This window comes from Phacochoerus africanus, chromosome 15 (assembly GCF_016906955.1).
Source record: "Phacochoerus africanus isolate WHEZ1 chromosome 15, ROS_Pafr_v1, whole genome shotgun sequence".
Taxonomy (NCBI): Eukaryota; Metazoa; Chordata; class Mammalia; order Artiodactyla; family Suidae; genus Phacochoerus; species Phacochoerus africanus.
In genome coordinates, this window is record NC_062558.1 from 32657450 (window position 1) to 32675722 (window position 18273).

The 18273-nt window shown below is 52.1% G+C and overlaps 1 protein-coding gene across 3 annotated transcripts in view; it reads left to right on the top strand.

Annotated features, from left to right (window-relative positions):
• CUX2 (cut like homeobox 2) overlaps positions 1–18273 on the top strand; it is a 275020-nt gene that overhangs the window by 232739 nt on the left and 24008 nt on the right. For 2 of the 3 annotated variants that reach the window (XM_047760177.1, XM_047760179.1), the window contains exons 7-16: positions 690–766; positions 1633–1699; positions 2948–2996; positions 8446–8550; positions 11563–11754; positions 11846–11904; positions 12339–12387; positions 12460–12580; positions 13683–14357; positions 15157–15258. In XM_047760177.1, the coding sequence (XP_047616133.1) occupies positions 690–766; positions 1633–1699; positions 2948–2996; positions 8446–8550; positions 11563–11754; positions 11846–11904; positions 12339–12387; positions 12460–12580; positions 13683–14357; positions 15157–15258 (1496 nt within the window). The remainder of the gene's footprint in view (positions 1–689; positions 767–1632; positions 1700–2947; positions 2997–8445; positions 8551–11562; positions 11755–11845; positions 11905–12338; positions 12388–12459; positions 12581–13682; positions 14358–15156; positions 15259–18273) is intronic. The other variant, XM_047760178.1, reaches the window with a different exon arrangement.

Here is an 18273-nt window from a genome sequence, read left to right on the forward strand (position 1 = left end):
TCAATTTCGTTTTTTTAAGATCATCAACTGATTAGATGAGGCCCACCTGTGTTATTGCAAATGTTTTCCTTTACTTAACGTCAACCCCCTATAATGGAGGCTACACAGTCAGCAGAACAGCAGAGCAGCCAAGTGCCTAAGTGTCATGTTTAAGGACAGATTAAAAAGACAGAGGTACAGAAGTTCCCATTATGGCTCAGCGCTAACAAACCTGGCTAGTAACCATAAGGATGCAGGTTTGATCCCTGGCCTCACTCAGTGGGTTCCATTGTGGCTCAGCAGTAACGAACCCACCTGGTAACCATGAAGATGTAGGTTCGATCCCTGGCCTCATTGCTGTGAGCTGTGGTGTGGGTTGCAGACATGGCTCAGGTCCCACATTGCAGTGGCTGTGGCATAGACCAACAGCTGCAGCTCCAATTCGACCCCCAGCCTGGGAACCTCCATATGCCATGGGTGCAGCCCTAAAAAAAAACAAAAAAACAAACAGTGGTGAAGGAGTTCCCTTGTGGTGCAACAGATTAAGGATCCAGCACTTATCGTTGCTGTGGCTTAGGTCACTCCTGTGGCGTGAGTTCTATCCCTGTCCTGGGAACTTCTGCACAGCCAAAAAAAAGAGGACCAGAGGTGCATATTACAGGGAGTAGGGAGGCAGGACGGGCCAGTCCACACACCAGGTCTTTTCACAGGGGCCTTCAAGAAGTACAAATCACTTTGGCAGCCAGACTGGGGGAAGCCGAGGAGAAGATCAAGGTCCTACATTCAGGTATGTATTGACACATGTGCCTGCCCTCATGCAACAGCCCGGCCCCATCAGACCAGGAGGCCCAGAGGGAGCGGGAAAGGGCTGTAACACTGTGATCACAGGGTCCGGTGTTCTGGAATCAAGAGGCCAGAAAAGGAGTTTGGGAAAGCAAAGGAAAGACCTACATTCCCCAGCAGGGATCAGAGCTCCAGTCCTCAGAGGTCCTACGACGGCAGGGAGAGGGTTTGAGATTGAATTAAATCAGGGGTGGCAACTGCAGTGTCTCGAGTGGCCAGGCAAGCAGCCAGTCTGGCTGGGTTAGGGACTACAGTGACGAAGGGCGGGTCTGGGTCAAACTGGAGAACCCAGGCCTCGTTGAGAGAGGTGGCCACTGCTGAGCGCCAGCCAGGCACTGCCCCGGGTGGCCAGTCCCTTCCATTTTTGTAGAAAAATCAGAAACCTGGTATTTTATGAGAAATCCCTCCTTTATCATTGTACACATGACCTTCTGACTTCCTTCCTCCTCCCTGTCCCCCTCACTTCCTGGGTAGAACCTCAGTGGGCTCATGGATGGTTGGCCCCACCCAGGTCCCAGGGTGACCTAAGAGCCTTAGGGGGCTCATACCCCAGGTTCTGCTTTCTTGAGTCCCCTAAGCCTCATAGATTCAGAGGGGATCATGTTGTCTGCCCTCCCCACCTCGGCCCCTCCACACTCCTTCCACCAGCTTGAAGCCCTTCGAGGCACAGGAAACTCACCAGCCCTTGCCAGTTCTAACCGAAAGAAAAATCTTCACTACCCCAAGCCTCATTCCGCTTTCTGGGCCCCACGGACAGGGAGCGGGTTCTACCTCCCTGAGAGTGGAGGGCCTCACTTTAACTTTTCCCAGCGTTAAAGGCCACACAGACAGAGCTGCTGGAGCTGCGGCGGAAGTACGATGAGGAGGCGGCATCCAAGTAAGTGAATGCCCTGCTGAGGTGTACCTCCTCCCTCTGACCCTCCCAAATCTGCCTCCTCCCTCGACTTTTCTCTCTCCAATTCTGCCCGAGGCACCCACTTCAGTAAGCACTCTCTGCCCCACACCCACAGAGGCACACAGCTGTTGCCAGTCATTTGTGATGCTGTCCGTGCAGCGCAGATTCTAAAGGCCGTCCTGGTTTGCCAGCTAAGCAGACGCTGCTGTTCAGGGCCTCTGCCTCACCCTGGCCTCCAGGGGCGATCCCCACTCCGCAACTTCACAGCCCAGTCCTCAGGGCCAAGTGTCATTCACTTAAATTAGCCCGGACTCAACATTTCTTCAGGCTGTATGATATCACTTAATCCACAAACACTTATCTAGCACCTACTCTTTGTCCAGGGCTATGCTGGGTCCCTGGAGGAAACATCAGGCCACGGACCTGTCCTTGGTCAAAGATAGGAGACAGACACCAACTGATAAACAGGAATAAATTTTTTCATTCAAAGACACTATTGAGCACTTACTGAAAGTCTGGCCCTGTTGTGGGCACTTGATAGGGAAAAACTGGGAGCAGCAAGAGAGAATATCAGAGAGGGTGGGTGGGTCCTATTATGCAGGGTAGTCAGGGAGGCTTCCCTGAGGAGATGACCTTCAGAATGAGACCTCAAAGATGAGAAGGAGAAGGCCACATGAAGAATGCTGGCGAAGGTGCTCTGGGCAGTGGGACAGCTCGTACAGAGAAGGCCTTCCACCCAAACAACCTGAGTGGCGGTTAGTCACCAAGTGCTCCTCACAGGCCTCCTGTGGCCCCCACCCCACGGTAGTCAGAGGGGCAACAGAGGGGATGAGGCCCATCCTGATCCCCTAGGTGTTGGCAACCCAGGGGATGGGGAGGCAGCGAAATAAATGAGGGTAATTGCAGAAGGCCTCCGAGGAGGTCTTAAAGCTCAGGCCCTGTTCTCTTGAGGAAGGCGTGCAGGCAGAAGGCACAGCAGAGGCAAAAGCTCTGTGGCAGCTTCAGAGTGTGAACCCCCGGGGGAGATGGCGGCAGGGCTGCCTGGAAGGGGTGCGGTGCTGAGGCCCCATTTTCATTCTCGCAGCCTGGGTTCTGACCAGTAGGAAGGACGGCAGGCAGCCTCCGCAGGCCTCCACTGTTGAGTTGGCAGGGGCAGGGCAGTATCAGGAAGGGCGGGGGCCCTGGTGGCTGCCAGAATCCCTTCCTCAGGGCCTCGTCTTTCTGTCTCAGGGCAGATGAAGTCGGCCTGATCATGACCAACCTGGAGAAAGCAAATCAGGTGAGGAGTTGTGTGCTGGGGGCTCATTCTGCCCGGGGTGAGGGGGTCTCGGGCCGAGAGGAGGAAGCTGAGCTCAGTCCATATGAATTGGACTGCAAGCCATGGCGAGCGCCGGGGCAGGGAGATGGCTGGGACCCAGTCCCTGTGTTCCCAGAGGAGGGAGGCAGGGCACAGACAGGACCCTAGGAACCAGGGTGATGCAGGCAGCAACGACTAGGGAGGTTGGCACCTGACCCAGACACAGGGGACAGGGAAGACATCCCAGAGGAAGAGCCGTGGTGCTGAGACCTGACGAGTAAACAGAGACTGTGGAAGGATGGGATTCCAGGAGCGGGGACGGCCCTGGTAAAGGCCGGGAGGCAGCCTTCGGAGCTTAACCAGTGTCCTTCCCCATGGGAGGAAGGTAGAGCAGTGAGCAGGGGTCCCAGGCCCGTCCCCAGGCTGAGCTGGGATGTGGGGCTCTCAGAACCAGCTTGAGGGAGGAGCCGTGTTCCACAGAACCGGGCAGGGGCTGCTTCTCTCCTTCTGTCCCCACCTCAGGTCTCCGACAGCCTCCCCACTTAGGTGCCAGTCAAGCACTGGGAGGACTCCAGCCTCCCCTGGGGCCCTCACATCCTAGTCCCAGCCCAGGTCCTTGCAAGTCCTTCAGCCTCTCCAGGTCTCAGTTTTCACATTTATAAATGGAGTTCTCGCATCCTGCCTTCCTCAGGCTTTAGATGTGTTGCCATCTGGGAGACAGAGTTGGGCAGGATTTTGAAAGGAGGTGAGACATGGCCATGAGGGTTCAGTCTGTGATCCCTTGGGCCTACCAAACCTCTCCCATGCCAGGGGCGTGGCCAGGAGGGCTCATTAAGGGAGGCCTCCTGAGATGACACTTTGCAGCCAGGTTCTGAAGTCCAAGTGCTGTTCTCTTGAGGAATTGCATTCCAGGTGGAGGACACCAGAGGCAAAGGCCTGGAGGCATAGTTGTGCAGGCACGAGGGCAGGGCACTCCCACCTGCAGAGAAACCTTGGAAAAGAATAACATTTTGGAGGTTAATTTTTTAAATAGGTAATCCATTTACTTAGTTCAAAACTCAAAATGGGGAGTTCCCATCATGGCTCAGCAATAATGAACCCAACTAGTATCCATGAGGATGAGGGTTCAACCCCTGGCCTTGCTCAGTGGGTTAAGGATCTGGTGTTGCCCTGAGCTGTAGTGTAGGTCGCAGACATGGCTCAGATCCTGCATTGCTGTTGGCTGTGGTGTAGGTGGACAGCTGCAGCTCCCATTTGCCCCCTAGCCTGGGAACTTCCATGTGCCATGGGTGCGGCCCTAAAAAAAAAAATCATCAGGTACATAAGCCCAGAAACTCCATCTCCCTCCCCTGATCATGGCCCCCGGTTGCTTGACCCCTGGCAACGTCTGTTACATTGTCTGGGGTCTCCTCCCAGAGATCCATTCACAAGCCTGTGAATATCTATTTTTACCCCTCTTTAAAACTAAAATTGTAGGTACTATATATATCCTCTCGAAGCTTACTTTTTCTCTGTGTGTGTGTGTGTATATATATATATATATATATATCTTAGAGCTGATTCCATATCCATAGATAAAGCCGTTCCTTTTCTATTAACTGCTGTGTAGTATTGCACTGCATGGACACATCATCTAACCCAGAGGAAGGCAAACTTCCTGTCAAAGGTCAGAGAGTAAATATTTTTGACCTTGCAGGTCACAGTCACAACAACTCAGCTTTGCCATGGCAGAGTGAAAGCATAGCCAACATGGGAACAAGCGGGGCACGTGGCTGTGCCCAGTAGAATTTTATTTACGTAAACAGGCAGTGGGCTGCGTTTTGCCGACCTCTGGTCTAACTCGCATTCTATCGATGAGCGTTTATGATATTTCCAATATTTTACCATCATCCTTGATACTGTTGTGGGTCACCTTATACAGGTATCATTTCCCACATAACCAAGCCACGATATAGGACAAATTCCTAGAAGTAGAACTGTTGGGGAAAAGGGCTCTGCAGTTATAATTTGTGGCCACACTGCCTTGAATGGGGTTGTGCCCATTTATACTCCCCCCGGCAAGGTATGAGAAGGCCTGTTTCCCAGTAGCCTCTCCAGTATCATGTGTCCTCAGACTTGGCTCTCTGACCATAACCAGGCTTGAGAAGAGAGATCTTAGGAGTTCCCACTGTGGCACAGTGAGTTAAGAATCCAACCGCAGCGGCTCAGGTCACTGTGGAAGTGCAGGCTTGATCCTCTGCCCAGTGCAGTGGGTTAAGGATCTGGCATTGCCACAGCTGTGGTGTAGATCGCAGCTGTGGCTTGGATTTAAGCCCTGGACTGGGAGCTTCCCATATGCCACAGGGGCAGCCAAAAAAAAAAGAAAAGAGGGAGATCCTGTTGTGGCTCAGTGGTTAACGAATCCGACTAGGAACCATGAGGTTGCGGGTTCGATCCCTGTCCTTGCTCAGTGGCTTAAGGATCCAGTGTAGCTGAGAGCTGTGACCTAGAGTAGGTTGCAGATGCAGCTCGGATCCCGAGTTGCTGTGGCTGTGGTGTAGGCCAGCGGCTACAGCTCCGATTCAACCCCTAGCCTGGGAACCTCCATGTGCCACAGGGGCGGCTCTAGAAAAGACAAAAAAAAAAAAAAAGAAAAGAAAAGAGATCTTATACAATAGTTTATCTTTTTTTTTTTTTTTTTTTTATCATTTCTTGGGCTGCTCCTGCAGCATATGGAGGTTCCCAGGCCAGGGGGACAAATTGGAGCCGTAGCCACCGGCCTACGCCACAGCCACAGCAATGCAACCTACACCACAATTCACGGCAACGCCGGATCCTTAACCCACTGAGCAAGGCCAAGGATTGAACCCACAACCCCATGGTTCCTAGTCAGATTCGCCAACCACTGAGCCACGACAGGAACTCCCAAGAGTAGTTTAAATAGGACGCATTTTTCATTTTTTTCTTTTCTTTCTTTTTTTTTTTGTCTTTTATCTCTTGAGGGTCACAACCACGGCATATGGAAGTTCCGAGGCTAGGGGGTCTAATCAGTGCTACAGCTGCTGGCCTACACCACAGCCACAGCCACACGGGATCCAAGCCGCATCTGTGCCCCACACCACAGCTCACGGCAACACTGGATCTTTAACCCACTGAGTGAGGCCAGGGATCCAACCCGAAACCTCATGGCTCCTAGTCGGATTTGTTTCTGCTGCGCCACGATGGGAATTCCAGGAAACATTTTTAATAAAATTTATTTTTTTTTCTGAGTATAAAACTAAAACCTGTTCATTATATAGAGTATCTGAGGAAAAAGTAAATGTCATCCTAGTAGTCTTTAGTATCTATATTAATACTATTGTAAATGTGAGCAAGAGGATTCTGGAGCAGAGCAGATCATTAGTAGTACTTGCATAGTAAAAACCACGCCAGTTTGCCCAGTTCTTCTGGGGTGACGAGATGAGTACCAGATGGCATCCTACGTGCACTGGAGTTTGTACTGTAGTCAAGGAGCCCCCCAAATATGAACCTGGGTGGTTGTATAGGAGAGGAGCCTTCTGAGAAAGGGAAAGAAATCTACTCCCAGGTGTCATACAGACAGAAGGGCGAGGATCCTGGGTTTTTAGCTTTGGAATGTAAATGCTTCTGTCCAGGGGGAGACAAGACCAGCAGCTTTAAACCCAGCTTGACAACCCAGGGGATGTCTCCCTGGTGTCCCCCCTTGAAATGTTAACACCCCCCTCCTGGGGAGTGAACCTCTCTGGAGCCCTCACTAGCTAATCAGTCCTATATATAAACTTCCAAGGCTTGTCTTTTAGCCCAGATCCCAAGTCTCAGTCAAACTTGCTCAAAAAACACTGTGTGGAAACAAAAATATTTTCTCAAAAAAAATTTTTTTTTCTCTACAACCCCACACACCCAAAACCCTTACCAAAACAAATCTGACTTGACTTGAACCATTTCTGGAACAAGGCAGGATACCAATAAAAAAACAAATCAGTTAAAAAATAAATCAACGAAATGTGCACATGGATGTGACTGGGTCTGTTGGCCTGTAGCAGGTACAACATCTTGATTGCCAAGAACAATGTGTAAGTTAAACTTAATCACTATGACCTGTATCACTAGCTAGAGGTCAAAATAGAGCCTCAGCTTCTTTAGTTTTCCAACTAATAATTCAAGATCCCGTATCACCTATCGTTGTTAATAAAGTTAACCAATTATTGGCAGATTTCCATGTTAGGCGTCAAGGTGAGATACTTAATGAGTTGTATTTTACCACATCATTTGCTCACAGAACAACCCTCTGAGATACTTGCTTTTATAATCCCCACTTTACAGATAGGTAAACTGAGTCCAGGAATATGAAGTTTCTTACTTAAGATCACACAACCAGGAAGAAACAAAGTATGAATTTCTCTCCAAAGCCACAGTCTACATTGTTAACATTTGGATGCTTCCTTCTGGGCTCTCTTCTTAGAAATTTTTGAAGAGTTAAGATTCAATTCAGGGGGAGTTCCTGTCATGGCTCAGTAGAAATGAATCTGTCTAGCATCCATGAGGACACAGGTTTGATCCCTGGCCTCGCTCAGTGCGTTAAGGATCTGGCATTGCCATGGCTGTGGTGTAGGCCAGCAGTTACAGCTCCAATTTGACCCCTAGCCTGGTCAATATAACCTCCATACGCCACAGGTATGGCCCTAGAAAGACAAAAGAGAGAGAGATTCAGTAAACTGTGGCATTCTGATTTTTTTTTTTTTTCATGGCCAAACCTGGGGCCATTGGAAGTTCTTGGGCTAGGGGTCGAATTGGAACTGCAGCCAAGACCTACACCAAACAGCCATGGCAACACCGGATCCAAGCTGCATCTAGAACCTACACCACAGCTTGTGGCAACGCCAGATCTTTAACCCCCTGAGCAAGGCCACAGATCTAACCTACATCCTCCCGGATACTGTGTTAGGTTCTTAACCCACTGAGCCATAGCGGGAACTCTTGCATTCTGACTTTAGATGTATTTCATTGCCCCATTTCAAAAAAGGAAAACTGAGACCCAGGGAGGGGAAGTAACTTGCCTAGGAGCCTGCAACAACTTATAGGCTTTGAAGCCACCTCTGCAGAGGCACCATCGAGGACTCATTCCCCACCAGGTGGCACAGTAGCTGGGGACAAACTCTGGCCTCATGTTCCCAGCCAGGCTAAAGTTTACTTGGCAGACAGAAATGGCCTGGGAACATGTGAAAACCTTCCAGTCCCATCAAGACAGCATCTGCCTTCCTGCCCAGCACACCAGGAGAAACCAGAGCCAACTCTAGGGTTCAGGACCCAGAAAGTAGGACCCTAGGCCCTCAGAGACCTGCCTCCCCAGCCACCACTCCTGAGACGGCGCAGGAAAGCAGTGGAAGACAGAGTGGGATCTGCTCCCTGCTTAACCACATTCACCCTGTTTCAGCGAGCCGAAGCCGCCCAGCGGGAGGTGGAAAGTCTTCGGGAACAGCTTGCTTCTGTCAACAGCTCCATCCGCCTGGCCTGCTGCTCCCCTCAGGGACCCAGTGGGGTAAGGATGATGGGGGAGCCGGAGGGAAAGGTTAGGAAAGGCTATGTCTGTGGGTTTGAATATGTAGGTGATGTTTTGTGGGTGGACCATGTGCATCTATGAAATTGTGCACATGAGTGGGTATGGGTCTCTGTGTGCATACAGTGGGCATAGCATCTTAATAACCAGGGTCAGGGTATAGATAAACATAATTCCTATAACTTGCTTTACCAGCTGAGGGTCAACAACAGCCACAGCTCTTTTAGCTTTTCACGTTCAAGCTTCCACATACCTTGATTAACAGGAAGTCCAGTGTCTTCCTTTGGAAGCCCCCTTACCCCTAATTGTCCAAGAATGTCAGGAATTTAGTCAGGCCCAAGAGGATCATTCTTATTGCCAGATGCCCAGCAAGAGTGAGTAGGAGGGCGAGTCTGATGGATAGAGCAGCAATGCAGTTTTGGTGGCTGCCAACAGGTGTTGCTGTTGACCACTCGTCTGGCATTGCTTGGTGGCTCTGTGGGCACTGCTGTGGGGATGCCCCCACTGGTTCTCAGTCCCTACCAGAGCGCAGTGGGGCTGCATACCAAGATCTCAGATTGATACTCATATCAGCCATGGGTTCCTAAAATATGCCAGGGTGATTCTAATGAGGTTTCCCAGACAGCCACATGCTACAAAGAACCACTCTTTAGTCATTAACCCTGAGGTTCCTGTATTAAGTTAGTCAGTGCATCTTTCTCATTCCCCCTGGTTGCTGCCCCTTTGGGGTCCTAGGGACATTTCTTGCCCAGGAACTTTAATCAAAGCCACACTAACCTACCGTTCTGTCATATGAGTCTCTGTTCTTCTTCTCCCAGAAAGCCTTGGCTTCCTTTTGTAAATTGGTCCCCCTTACTTCCAGGTCTCTGCATGTCAAGGGATGAAATACCTGATTACTTAATAATAACAGGTCTGCTCCAAAGTGATTTGCCATCTCCATCCATGAACCTGAAGTGTCCGGCATAGTTTTCAATTCACCTGACACCTCAATACACAGACCTGTGTGCCTGTATCTGTCTTTCTGTTTAAATTTCGGAATGAGTCTCTCTGAACATGTGTTACTGTATATGTGTGTGTCTGTGACCTTTGGGCAAATAATTATCCTTAATCTAACTGTGCCTTGGTTTCCTCATCTGTACAAGTAAAACCTGCTTTATAGGGTTCTTGAGAGGATTACATGGTGCTTGCTTTGTAGTCTGTGCTCAGGAGGTACAAGATGCCACTGTTATATCCAGGACATTTTTGCCTGTGTGAGCAGGTGGCCCCTTTAAACACATACATGTTTCTTTATGTGATGGTGACAGATCCATATGAGTGTATCTTCTTGATGCCCGTGCATTTCTGTGTGTGTGCTTGTCAACAGGAGTATCCCTGCAGGTACATGCATCAGTGTGTGTTGTGTCCATAGGTGTGTCCACCTCTGCCTGTGTCCCCTGAGGCCGTGTGTATGTATCAAGGTGCCCGGTGTCTGCACAACACAGAGAGTGAACACAAGAGAGACTGAGAGCAAGAGAGCTCACGAGGACGCCTCAGAGAGCATTGGCCAATGGTTCTTAATTAACCCCTGTGGAACCCAGCAAATGCCTGTGCTAATCAGCCATGGGGAACTTTGCTGGTTTGGGGAGTGAGCTTTTCTGAGCACAACAGTGGCGCTCGATGCTAATTAATTTAATGTGTTAATGGCATCCACTTCCTGTTTTAATTGGCATTTATCTCAATGGAAGGATAGCCTGAGTTGGTAGTGGTGGTTTTTTTTTTGTATTTTTGTTTTTTCCTTTGTACTGCTGCTTAGATTCATTTGTAACTGAGCCCAAGGGCAGGCTCAAGCCTGACTTCAGGTCTCCTCAAACAGAATCCTCTTTATCTTCATCCCGGACTAAGAAGCCATTTCCCAAAACCTGGAGAAGCTGTGGGGCTTGGGGCCGATAGCAAATGAGGAAGAGGAAGGAGCCACCCTAACGCAGCTTATGGCTTCGAGCTCTCAGATCTAATCCTGCGGGTCTCTTGCTGCCTGGGACGGGGACATCCCCCTCGGGTGGGACCTGGGCCCAATTTAGAAACTCAGACCTCGGTGCTGTTCGCTCGGCCAAAACACCCCATCACCACCACTTCCTCATCCAACTGACTGCTTCCCTTTTTCATTCCTTTTTAACAAATGTTTTATTGAAGCATAACATCCACTAGGGAAAATGTGAGTCTAAGTGTACAGGACGTGGACTTTTTCGCAGTAAACAGACCCCATAACCAGCATGCAGATCAGCAAGTAAAACATTCCGGCACCCAGGAAGCCTCCCTCATACCCCGATCCAGGTGCCACCCCCCCCCAGGGCAGCCACTGTCCTAACTTCTGACGGCACAGAGGGGTTTTGCCTGTCATGATGTCTGATCTTCAGAGAATCACACATACACGCTGGTGTCTGTCTCTGTTGTATCTGGGAGAGTCGTCCATGCTGTGGTACAAGTAGTTGTAGGTTATTTGTTTTCAGTGCTGTCTAGTATTCCGTCGTGTGAGTATTCACACTCTGTCCATCCATTTGCTGGTTGGTAGGCATTTGGGGCGTTTCCGGTCCGGGGCTGTTAGAGAGAGGGCTGCTATGTAGTTCGTATCCTGGGTCTTGGTGCACCGCAGTGCCTGCATTTCTTCTGCAAATATTCCAGCGATTGAAAGCACCAGGATTTAGAGAAGCACCGAATATTCGCCTTTAGTAGATGCTGCCAAGCAGTTTTCCAAAAACTAACTTGTTCCTGAATTTCAATATGGCTTCGACATACTTTTCTTCCAAACAGCTTTCTCTGTTCACTCCTCCCTCCTGATTTCATTTCCAGAAGAGAAGGAAAGCCATCCAGGCAGGTGGGACCAGCTGGGCAAAGGCTCAGAGGTGGGCAGGGAAAAGCCAGGGCCTGTCAGAGGACTGAGTCACTCCAGGGAGCACAGCACCCCTGCATCCCCTGCCTCGCACCTCTCGGCCCCTCCAAGCCCCTCTTTGTTCCCAGGATAAGGTGAACTTCGCGCTGTGCTCGGGCCCTCGGCTTGAGGCTGCCCTGGCCTCCAAGGATCGGGAGATCCTGCGGCTGCTGAAGGATGTGCAGCACCTCCAGAACTCTCTGCAGGAGCTGGAGGAGGCCTCCGCCAACCAGATTGCAGACCTGGAGCGGCAGCTCACGGCCAAGTCTGAGGCCATTGAAGTAGGTCTTGGGGGAGGAGGTGGGCAGACGGGACACGGGCAGGGCGTCCCCAGCAGGACGTGGACCAGCCTCACTGTCTTTGTTCTTCTAGAAGCTGGAAGAGAAGCTCCAGGCGCAGTCTGACTATGAAGAAATTAAAACAGAGCTTAGGTACCGTATGGGTGGGGCTCCACAGACCCCCAAGCCCTTTTCCCTAGCTGGGGGCTCCTGGAGAAGAGAGCAAGGGGCCCAATTCCTCATCTTCCTCCCTCTCACAGACCCCACTTTGTGGTACCCTTGTCTCTCCACTGACACCTTGGGTGTCACGCCCAGTCCTTTGTCATCAAGAACGTGGCCTTGCTGGTGTTGTGATTAGCCTCAATCAAATTAGCTTAAGCTGACCAAGGTGGGAGTCGGCTAACGAGGCAGCCCTCCAGGTGACCATGGGCCTGTCGTTGTGATGAGTTCCACATGATGTGGGGTTCAGGGGGTGGGGCGGTGGCTCTCCATCAAGGAGGATGAGCAGGGGATCATGCCTCTCACAAGGCCTCTCCCGCAGCCTGGGGAACTGGCTGGCTTCACACTCTCTCCACTTTCTCCGGCAGCATCCTGAAAGCCATGAAGCTGGCCTCCAGCACCTGCAGCCTCCCCCAGGTGAGTGTCCCTGCCATTATCCCCACCAGGCAGGCTGCCCCTGAGAGCCTTGCATCAGCCACGCCCTCTCAGCCCTGCTTCTTGTCTCCGCAGGGCATGGCCAAGCCTGAAGACTCACTGCTCATGGCAAAGGAGGCCTTCTTCCCTGCACAGAAATTCCTTCTGGAAAAGCCTGGTCTTTTGGCCAGCCCTGGTAGGGGAGGAGGGATCCTCTCGGGGCTGAGGGGCTGGGTGGGAGCTGCTCGTGGGTCCCTGGCCTCCTTCCTGCCCTCAGACCGCTGCCTTCCACACGGGTAGGAGCATTATGGATAATAGGCAGGCACCTTGACTGAGCGCCTGCTGTGCACCTGGCACCATCATTGGCTAAGCCAGCTGGCAGCTGTCCCACGGGGTGCCTGTCCACATCCGTGCACACTCTCAGGGACACACAGCCCACTCAGGCCCTCCTGAGGTCCCCTGGAGTCTCCCTTGTGCCGGAGCCTTCATGAGAGGCAGTAAGGTGTCCCAGGGGACAAGGAGGGCCTTCATACCCACACCCACACCCACACCCACACCCACAGCAGACCACTGGGAATGACCTGTAGAGTCTCCCAGAGTTGCCCCTGCTCCCTCTCAGTGGCTTCACGACCTTTTAGCCACGTGGCCCTGGCCAAGACTTTCTGTGCTGCCTCCATTTCCTCATCTGTGAGATGGGGCAGTAGTGCGGCCTGGCAGGTGCCGCACAGGTGGAGTAACTTAGCGGCATGGGAAATACAAAGGCTTGGACCAGGGTCCCCAGGAAGTGAGCTGTCCTGCCCTGGGATAGGGATTAATCCACATAACAAGTGCTCAGTTACTGTCCTTGACAGTGGGAGGGGGGATCCCCAGCACTGGCGTTTGACCCAGGCCTTGAAGAATGGGGATTAGAGCGGCGGTGGGAGTGCATATGTGGTGGAAACAGCCAGCGTCAGACTTCAGACCGCTGGACGCCTGTAGCCCCTCCCCCTGCCCTCCTGCCTTGGCCAGCGCCTTCCTCTCCCTCTGAATATCTGTCTCTCTGTATGTGTCTTTGTCTCTCTGCCTCCCTCTTTCTGTCTCGTCCCCCTGTCACTTCCTTTCGCTCTGTCTCTGTCTCTCTCTGACGTTCTCCCTCCTTCTATTTCCATCTCTGTCTCTCTGTGTCTCTCTCATTATGTCTCTCCCTCTCTCTGTCTCTCTCTCTCCCCGTCACTGTCTGCCTCTCTGTCTTTTTCTCTGTCTCTCCTCTTCCTCTCTCTGTCGGTCTGTTGGTCTGTCGGTCTGTCTCGGCGTTCTAGAGGAGGACCCTTCGGAGGACGATTCCATCAAGGACTCTCTGGGCACGGAGCAGTCCTACCCGTCCCCTCCACAGCTCCCGCCAGCGCCAGGGCCTGAAGACCCCCTGTCCCCCAGCCCAGGGCAGCCTTTGCTGGGCCCCAGCCTGGGCCCCGACGGCCCTCGGACTTTCTCACTGTCCCCCTTCCCCAGCCTGGTTTCAGGGGATAGACTATCAGGGGACGCGCTGCTGTCCAAGCACATGATGCCCCCGGCCGCCTTCAAGGGGGAGGCAGGCGGCCTGCTGGTGTTCCCCCCAGCCTTCTATGGCGCCAAGCCTCCTGTAGCCCCTGCCACCCCAGCCCCTGGCCCTGAGCCGCCTGGGGGCCCTGAGCCAGCAGAGGGCAGTGGGGGCGGCACGGCCACAGCGGGGGCCGGAGCGGAGGAGGAACAGCTGGACACGGCAGAGATCGCGTTCCAGGTGAAGGAGCAGCTGCTCAAACACAACATCGGGCAGCGCGTGTTCGGCCACTACGTGCTGGGGCTGTCCCAGGGCTCGGTCAGCGAGATCCTGGCCCGGCCTAAGCCCTGGCGCAAGCTCACGGTGAAGGGCAAGGAGCCCTTCATCAAGATGAAGCAGTTTCTGTCGGATGAACAGAACGTGCTGGCTCTGAGGACCATCCAGGTGCGGCAGCGAGGTGAGTGCCAGACAAGGGCCCATCCAGGGCACAGGGGCTCCGACCTGGTCTCCACGGGGGCTGGCTGGGGGCTGAGAGCACAGCTCTGGGTTCAGAGCCTGGGTCTGCCACCACCCGGCTGTGGGACCGGGGCAAGTGCCCTTGTCTCTCTGTGCCTCAGTTTCCGTCTCTGTAAGATAAGGAATTAACATCCTCCATCCACCTTTCTTGGGGCTACCCCTCCCCTTGCACCTGGCCCCTATGGTGCAATTCAGGCTGACCGTGGTGGGAAAGCCTGGACCCCAGGGAGTGTCCTGCCAGGTACTCCCAAACATCTCTGAGCATCAGTTCACCCATCCGGAAGATGGCCTGGGTGACCGCAGCCTTGCCAGACTTGGCTTTTAGGGTACTCCAAGGGAAGGGCCCGACTTTGACCTTCTAACCACCTGAATTTGAGTCCCAGCTCTCATTCCTACATTGAGCAACCTCAGGCAGCTCACTTTAGCTGCCCTCTGCTTCAGTGTCTCCAGCCGTCAGCCTCCTGGGGGGTTAAATGAGTACAAAGCCTGTAGTAACTCCTTGAGAATTGTTGGCTTTAATGGTGGCTGCCGTCATTGGGTGTTTTTTAGTTATTATTATTTCAAACTAGATTCACTCGTAGGTCCATAGTTTGTCACACAGACTAGCTAAATGGTGGTCCTGCCACACACCCTCACAGTCTGGCCCTCATTCTCCTGGCCCTGGAATTAAGGGACCAGCTCCCCAGCTGACCCCCAACATATGCAGGTCCCCACACCAGATGCCTCCTTGCCTCCCCCAGGCAGTATCACCCCGAGAATTCGCACGCCAGAGACCGGCTCGGACGATGCCATCAAGAGCATCCTGGAGCAGGCCAAGAAGGAGATTGAGTCACAGAAGGGGGGTGAGTATGACCACAGCAGGTGAGGCCTGAGGCCCCCAGGGTCTGCTCCATGCAGGGAGGTGTGCAGAGAGGTCCATCCACTGTTGTCCACCTCAGAAGGGACTCCAAGCAGATCAGAACATCTTTGCCTCTTTCACAACCTGCAGCCAAGCAAGGAGTCTAGGCCTGGAGAGCGCCAGATCCCTGCTATCTAGTGTGGGAGCCGCCAGCCACATGTGCTTATAGCCATTTAAATTAACTAAAATTAAGTGAAGTTAAAAATCTGTTTTTTGAGGAGTTCCCGTCATGGCTCAGTGGTTAACGAATCCAACTAGGAACCATGAGGTTGCAGGTTCGATCCCTGGTCTTGCTCAGTAGGTTAAGGATCCAGCGTTGCCGTGAGCTGTGGTGTAGGTCGCAGACACGGCTCGGATCCCGTGTGCTGTGGCTCTGGCGTAGGCCGGTGGCTGCAGCTCCGATTCGACCCCTAGCCTGGGAGCCTCCATATGCCGCGGGAGCGGCCCAAAGAAATAGCAAAAAGACAAAAAAAAAAAAAAGAATGCCACCCTGATACTGTGACTGTCACCCGGTGAGGCTGAGTTTGGACGTTCAACTTTCAGAACTGCAAAATCATAAATGTGTGTTGTTTTTAGCCACTGAGTTCATAAGTGTGCTGCCCACTGGGGAAGTGTAGGAGGCACAGTTTGAGAGGTGGGAACAAACCAGGAGAACAGGGTCTCCTTGGGAACCAGAAAGCAGAGGTGCAAGAAGGAGGGTGAGACCCAGACCTCTGTGTTGCCACAGCAACGCGGGATCCGAGCCGCATCTGCAACCTACACCACAGCTCACGGCAACGCCGGATCGTCAACCCACTGAGCAAGGGCAGGGACCGAACCCGCAACCTCATGGTTCCTAGTCGGATTCGTTAACCACTGCGCCATGATGGGAACTCCCAGGGTGGCATTCTTTCTGGAGACTCTCAGGGAAAATCCATTTCTTTGGCTTGTTCAGCTTCTAGACAGCACCCAGATTCTTTGCCTTATGGCCCCTTCCTTCATCTTAGCATCATGGCATTTTCAGTCTCCCCCTTCTTTTCCCTCTCCCTCTCTCCCTAACATTTCTGCTTCCCTCTTAGAAGCACCATTGTGATTCTGTGGAGCCCTCCCAGATAATCCAGGATCATCTCCTCACCTCAAAATCCTTAACTCTGATCACATCTGCAAAGTCCCTTTTGCCATGTGAAGTAACATGCTCACAGGGATTGGGACGAGAGTATCGTATCTTTATTTATTTATTTTTTTTGTCTTTTTGCCTTTTCTAGGGCCATTCCTGCGGCATTTGGAGGTTCCCAGGCTAGGGTTCAAATTGGAGCTGTAGCCACCAGCCTACGCCACAGCCACAGCAACGAGGGATCCCAGCCAAATCTGCAACCTACACCACAGCTCATGGCAACACCGGATCCTTAACCCACTGAGCAAGGCCAGGAATCGAACCCTCAACCTCATGGTTCCTAGTCGGATTCATTAACCACTGTGCCACGACAGTAACTCCTTAGTATTGTATCTTTAGGGGCCATTTTATTTAGCTTATCACACTGCACTTTCTCCATCAGCCTCTCAAATGTGGCTTCCCCCAGGGCTCCGCCCTAGGCCTTCTGACCTCCTTACTCTTCTTAGATGAGTTAATCCACTCCTGGAAGTTTCTGCAACCAGCAATACCCAAATCAGTTCCTCTCTAGGCCAGACCCCTCTCAAGCAAAATGACTGGCAGGTGTTGTCCCCAGTGTCCCCTACTGGATCTTAAATTCAACATGCCTGAGTTAGAACTCCCGGCCTTTCCTTACCCCTCACTTCTTCCCCAAACCCACTCATTCAGAACCTATCACAGATGGTGCTAGAAACCCAGGATGGACTAAGGGACTATCCTTGACCCCTCACTCCCAGCAGCCAATCAGTTACCCCATCCAGAGGTCACTGACCTTCTAAGTGTTTTTTTCAAGCTTGTCCATCCCCCACCCCACTGCCACCAGCCTGGTGAGGTACCATCATCACTTGCTGGGACTATTGCAGTAGCCTCTTCATTGGTCTTGCTAGTAACATTCTAGGTCCCACTCCAGCCCAGTCTCCATGCAGAGGCCAGAGAAATCTTTCTAGAGGACACCCATAGTCATGTCACTATTCAGAATCCTTCCATGGCTCCCCGTTGCCCTCGGGAGAAAATCTCAACTCCTCAACAAGTCCTACAGTCCCTGTTAGAGTCTTCAGACTCCTGGCCCCTCCACACCTCTCACATGAACTATTTATAGTCATGCGTACTCTCACTCCTCTTCCCACTGCCCTTAATGCCATCCCATCCCCAGACACCTGTCATCTGGCCAACTCCTGCTCTTTACAACTCAACTCAGAAGTCTCAGGAAGCCCCTCATCCCCAGCAGATGGACCGGATACCACCTCTCCTTGGATCCCCCCCAACAAGGACCTGTATTGTTTGGTGCAATGGAGCCAGAGTGACCTGGCTTCAGATTTTTGCCCTGCTATTTATTAACCCTGTGACCTCAGGCAAATTACTTAGCCTCTTTGTGCCTTCCTTTTCTCATCTTTAAAACAGGCACAATATTAGTACTCCATTCTTAAGGTTGTGTGAGGATCAAATGATATCAAGCATGCAAGCACTTAACTGGTGCCCAACATATAGGTGTGCCTGAAAACTCAGCCATCATCACAGTTAGTATTACCATTAGTATGTCTGCATTGTTGCATTTGTCCCTGTTGCAAATGACTCTGCCGAGGTGGCTGTCCCCCCACCAGTCTAGGGCATTTTTGTAGTCAGGGACTAAGTCAAATGCCTGCACCCAGTGCAGTGTACGTTCAGCACAGTGTAGACCATAGCTGACTTAGAACTGGATGCTGGCTTCAGCACTCCCATTCCATTTTACAATGTCTGCTGCCCCCTGGTGGCGACGTGGAACAGACATCCCAATTCCCAAACCTCTGATTGCTGCCGGAAGCTAAGAGTTTGCCAAGGGCCCTCCCTCCT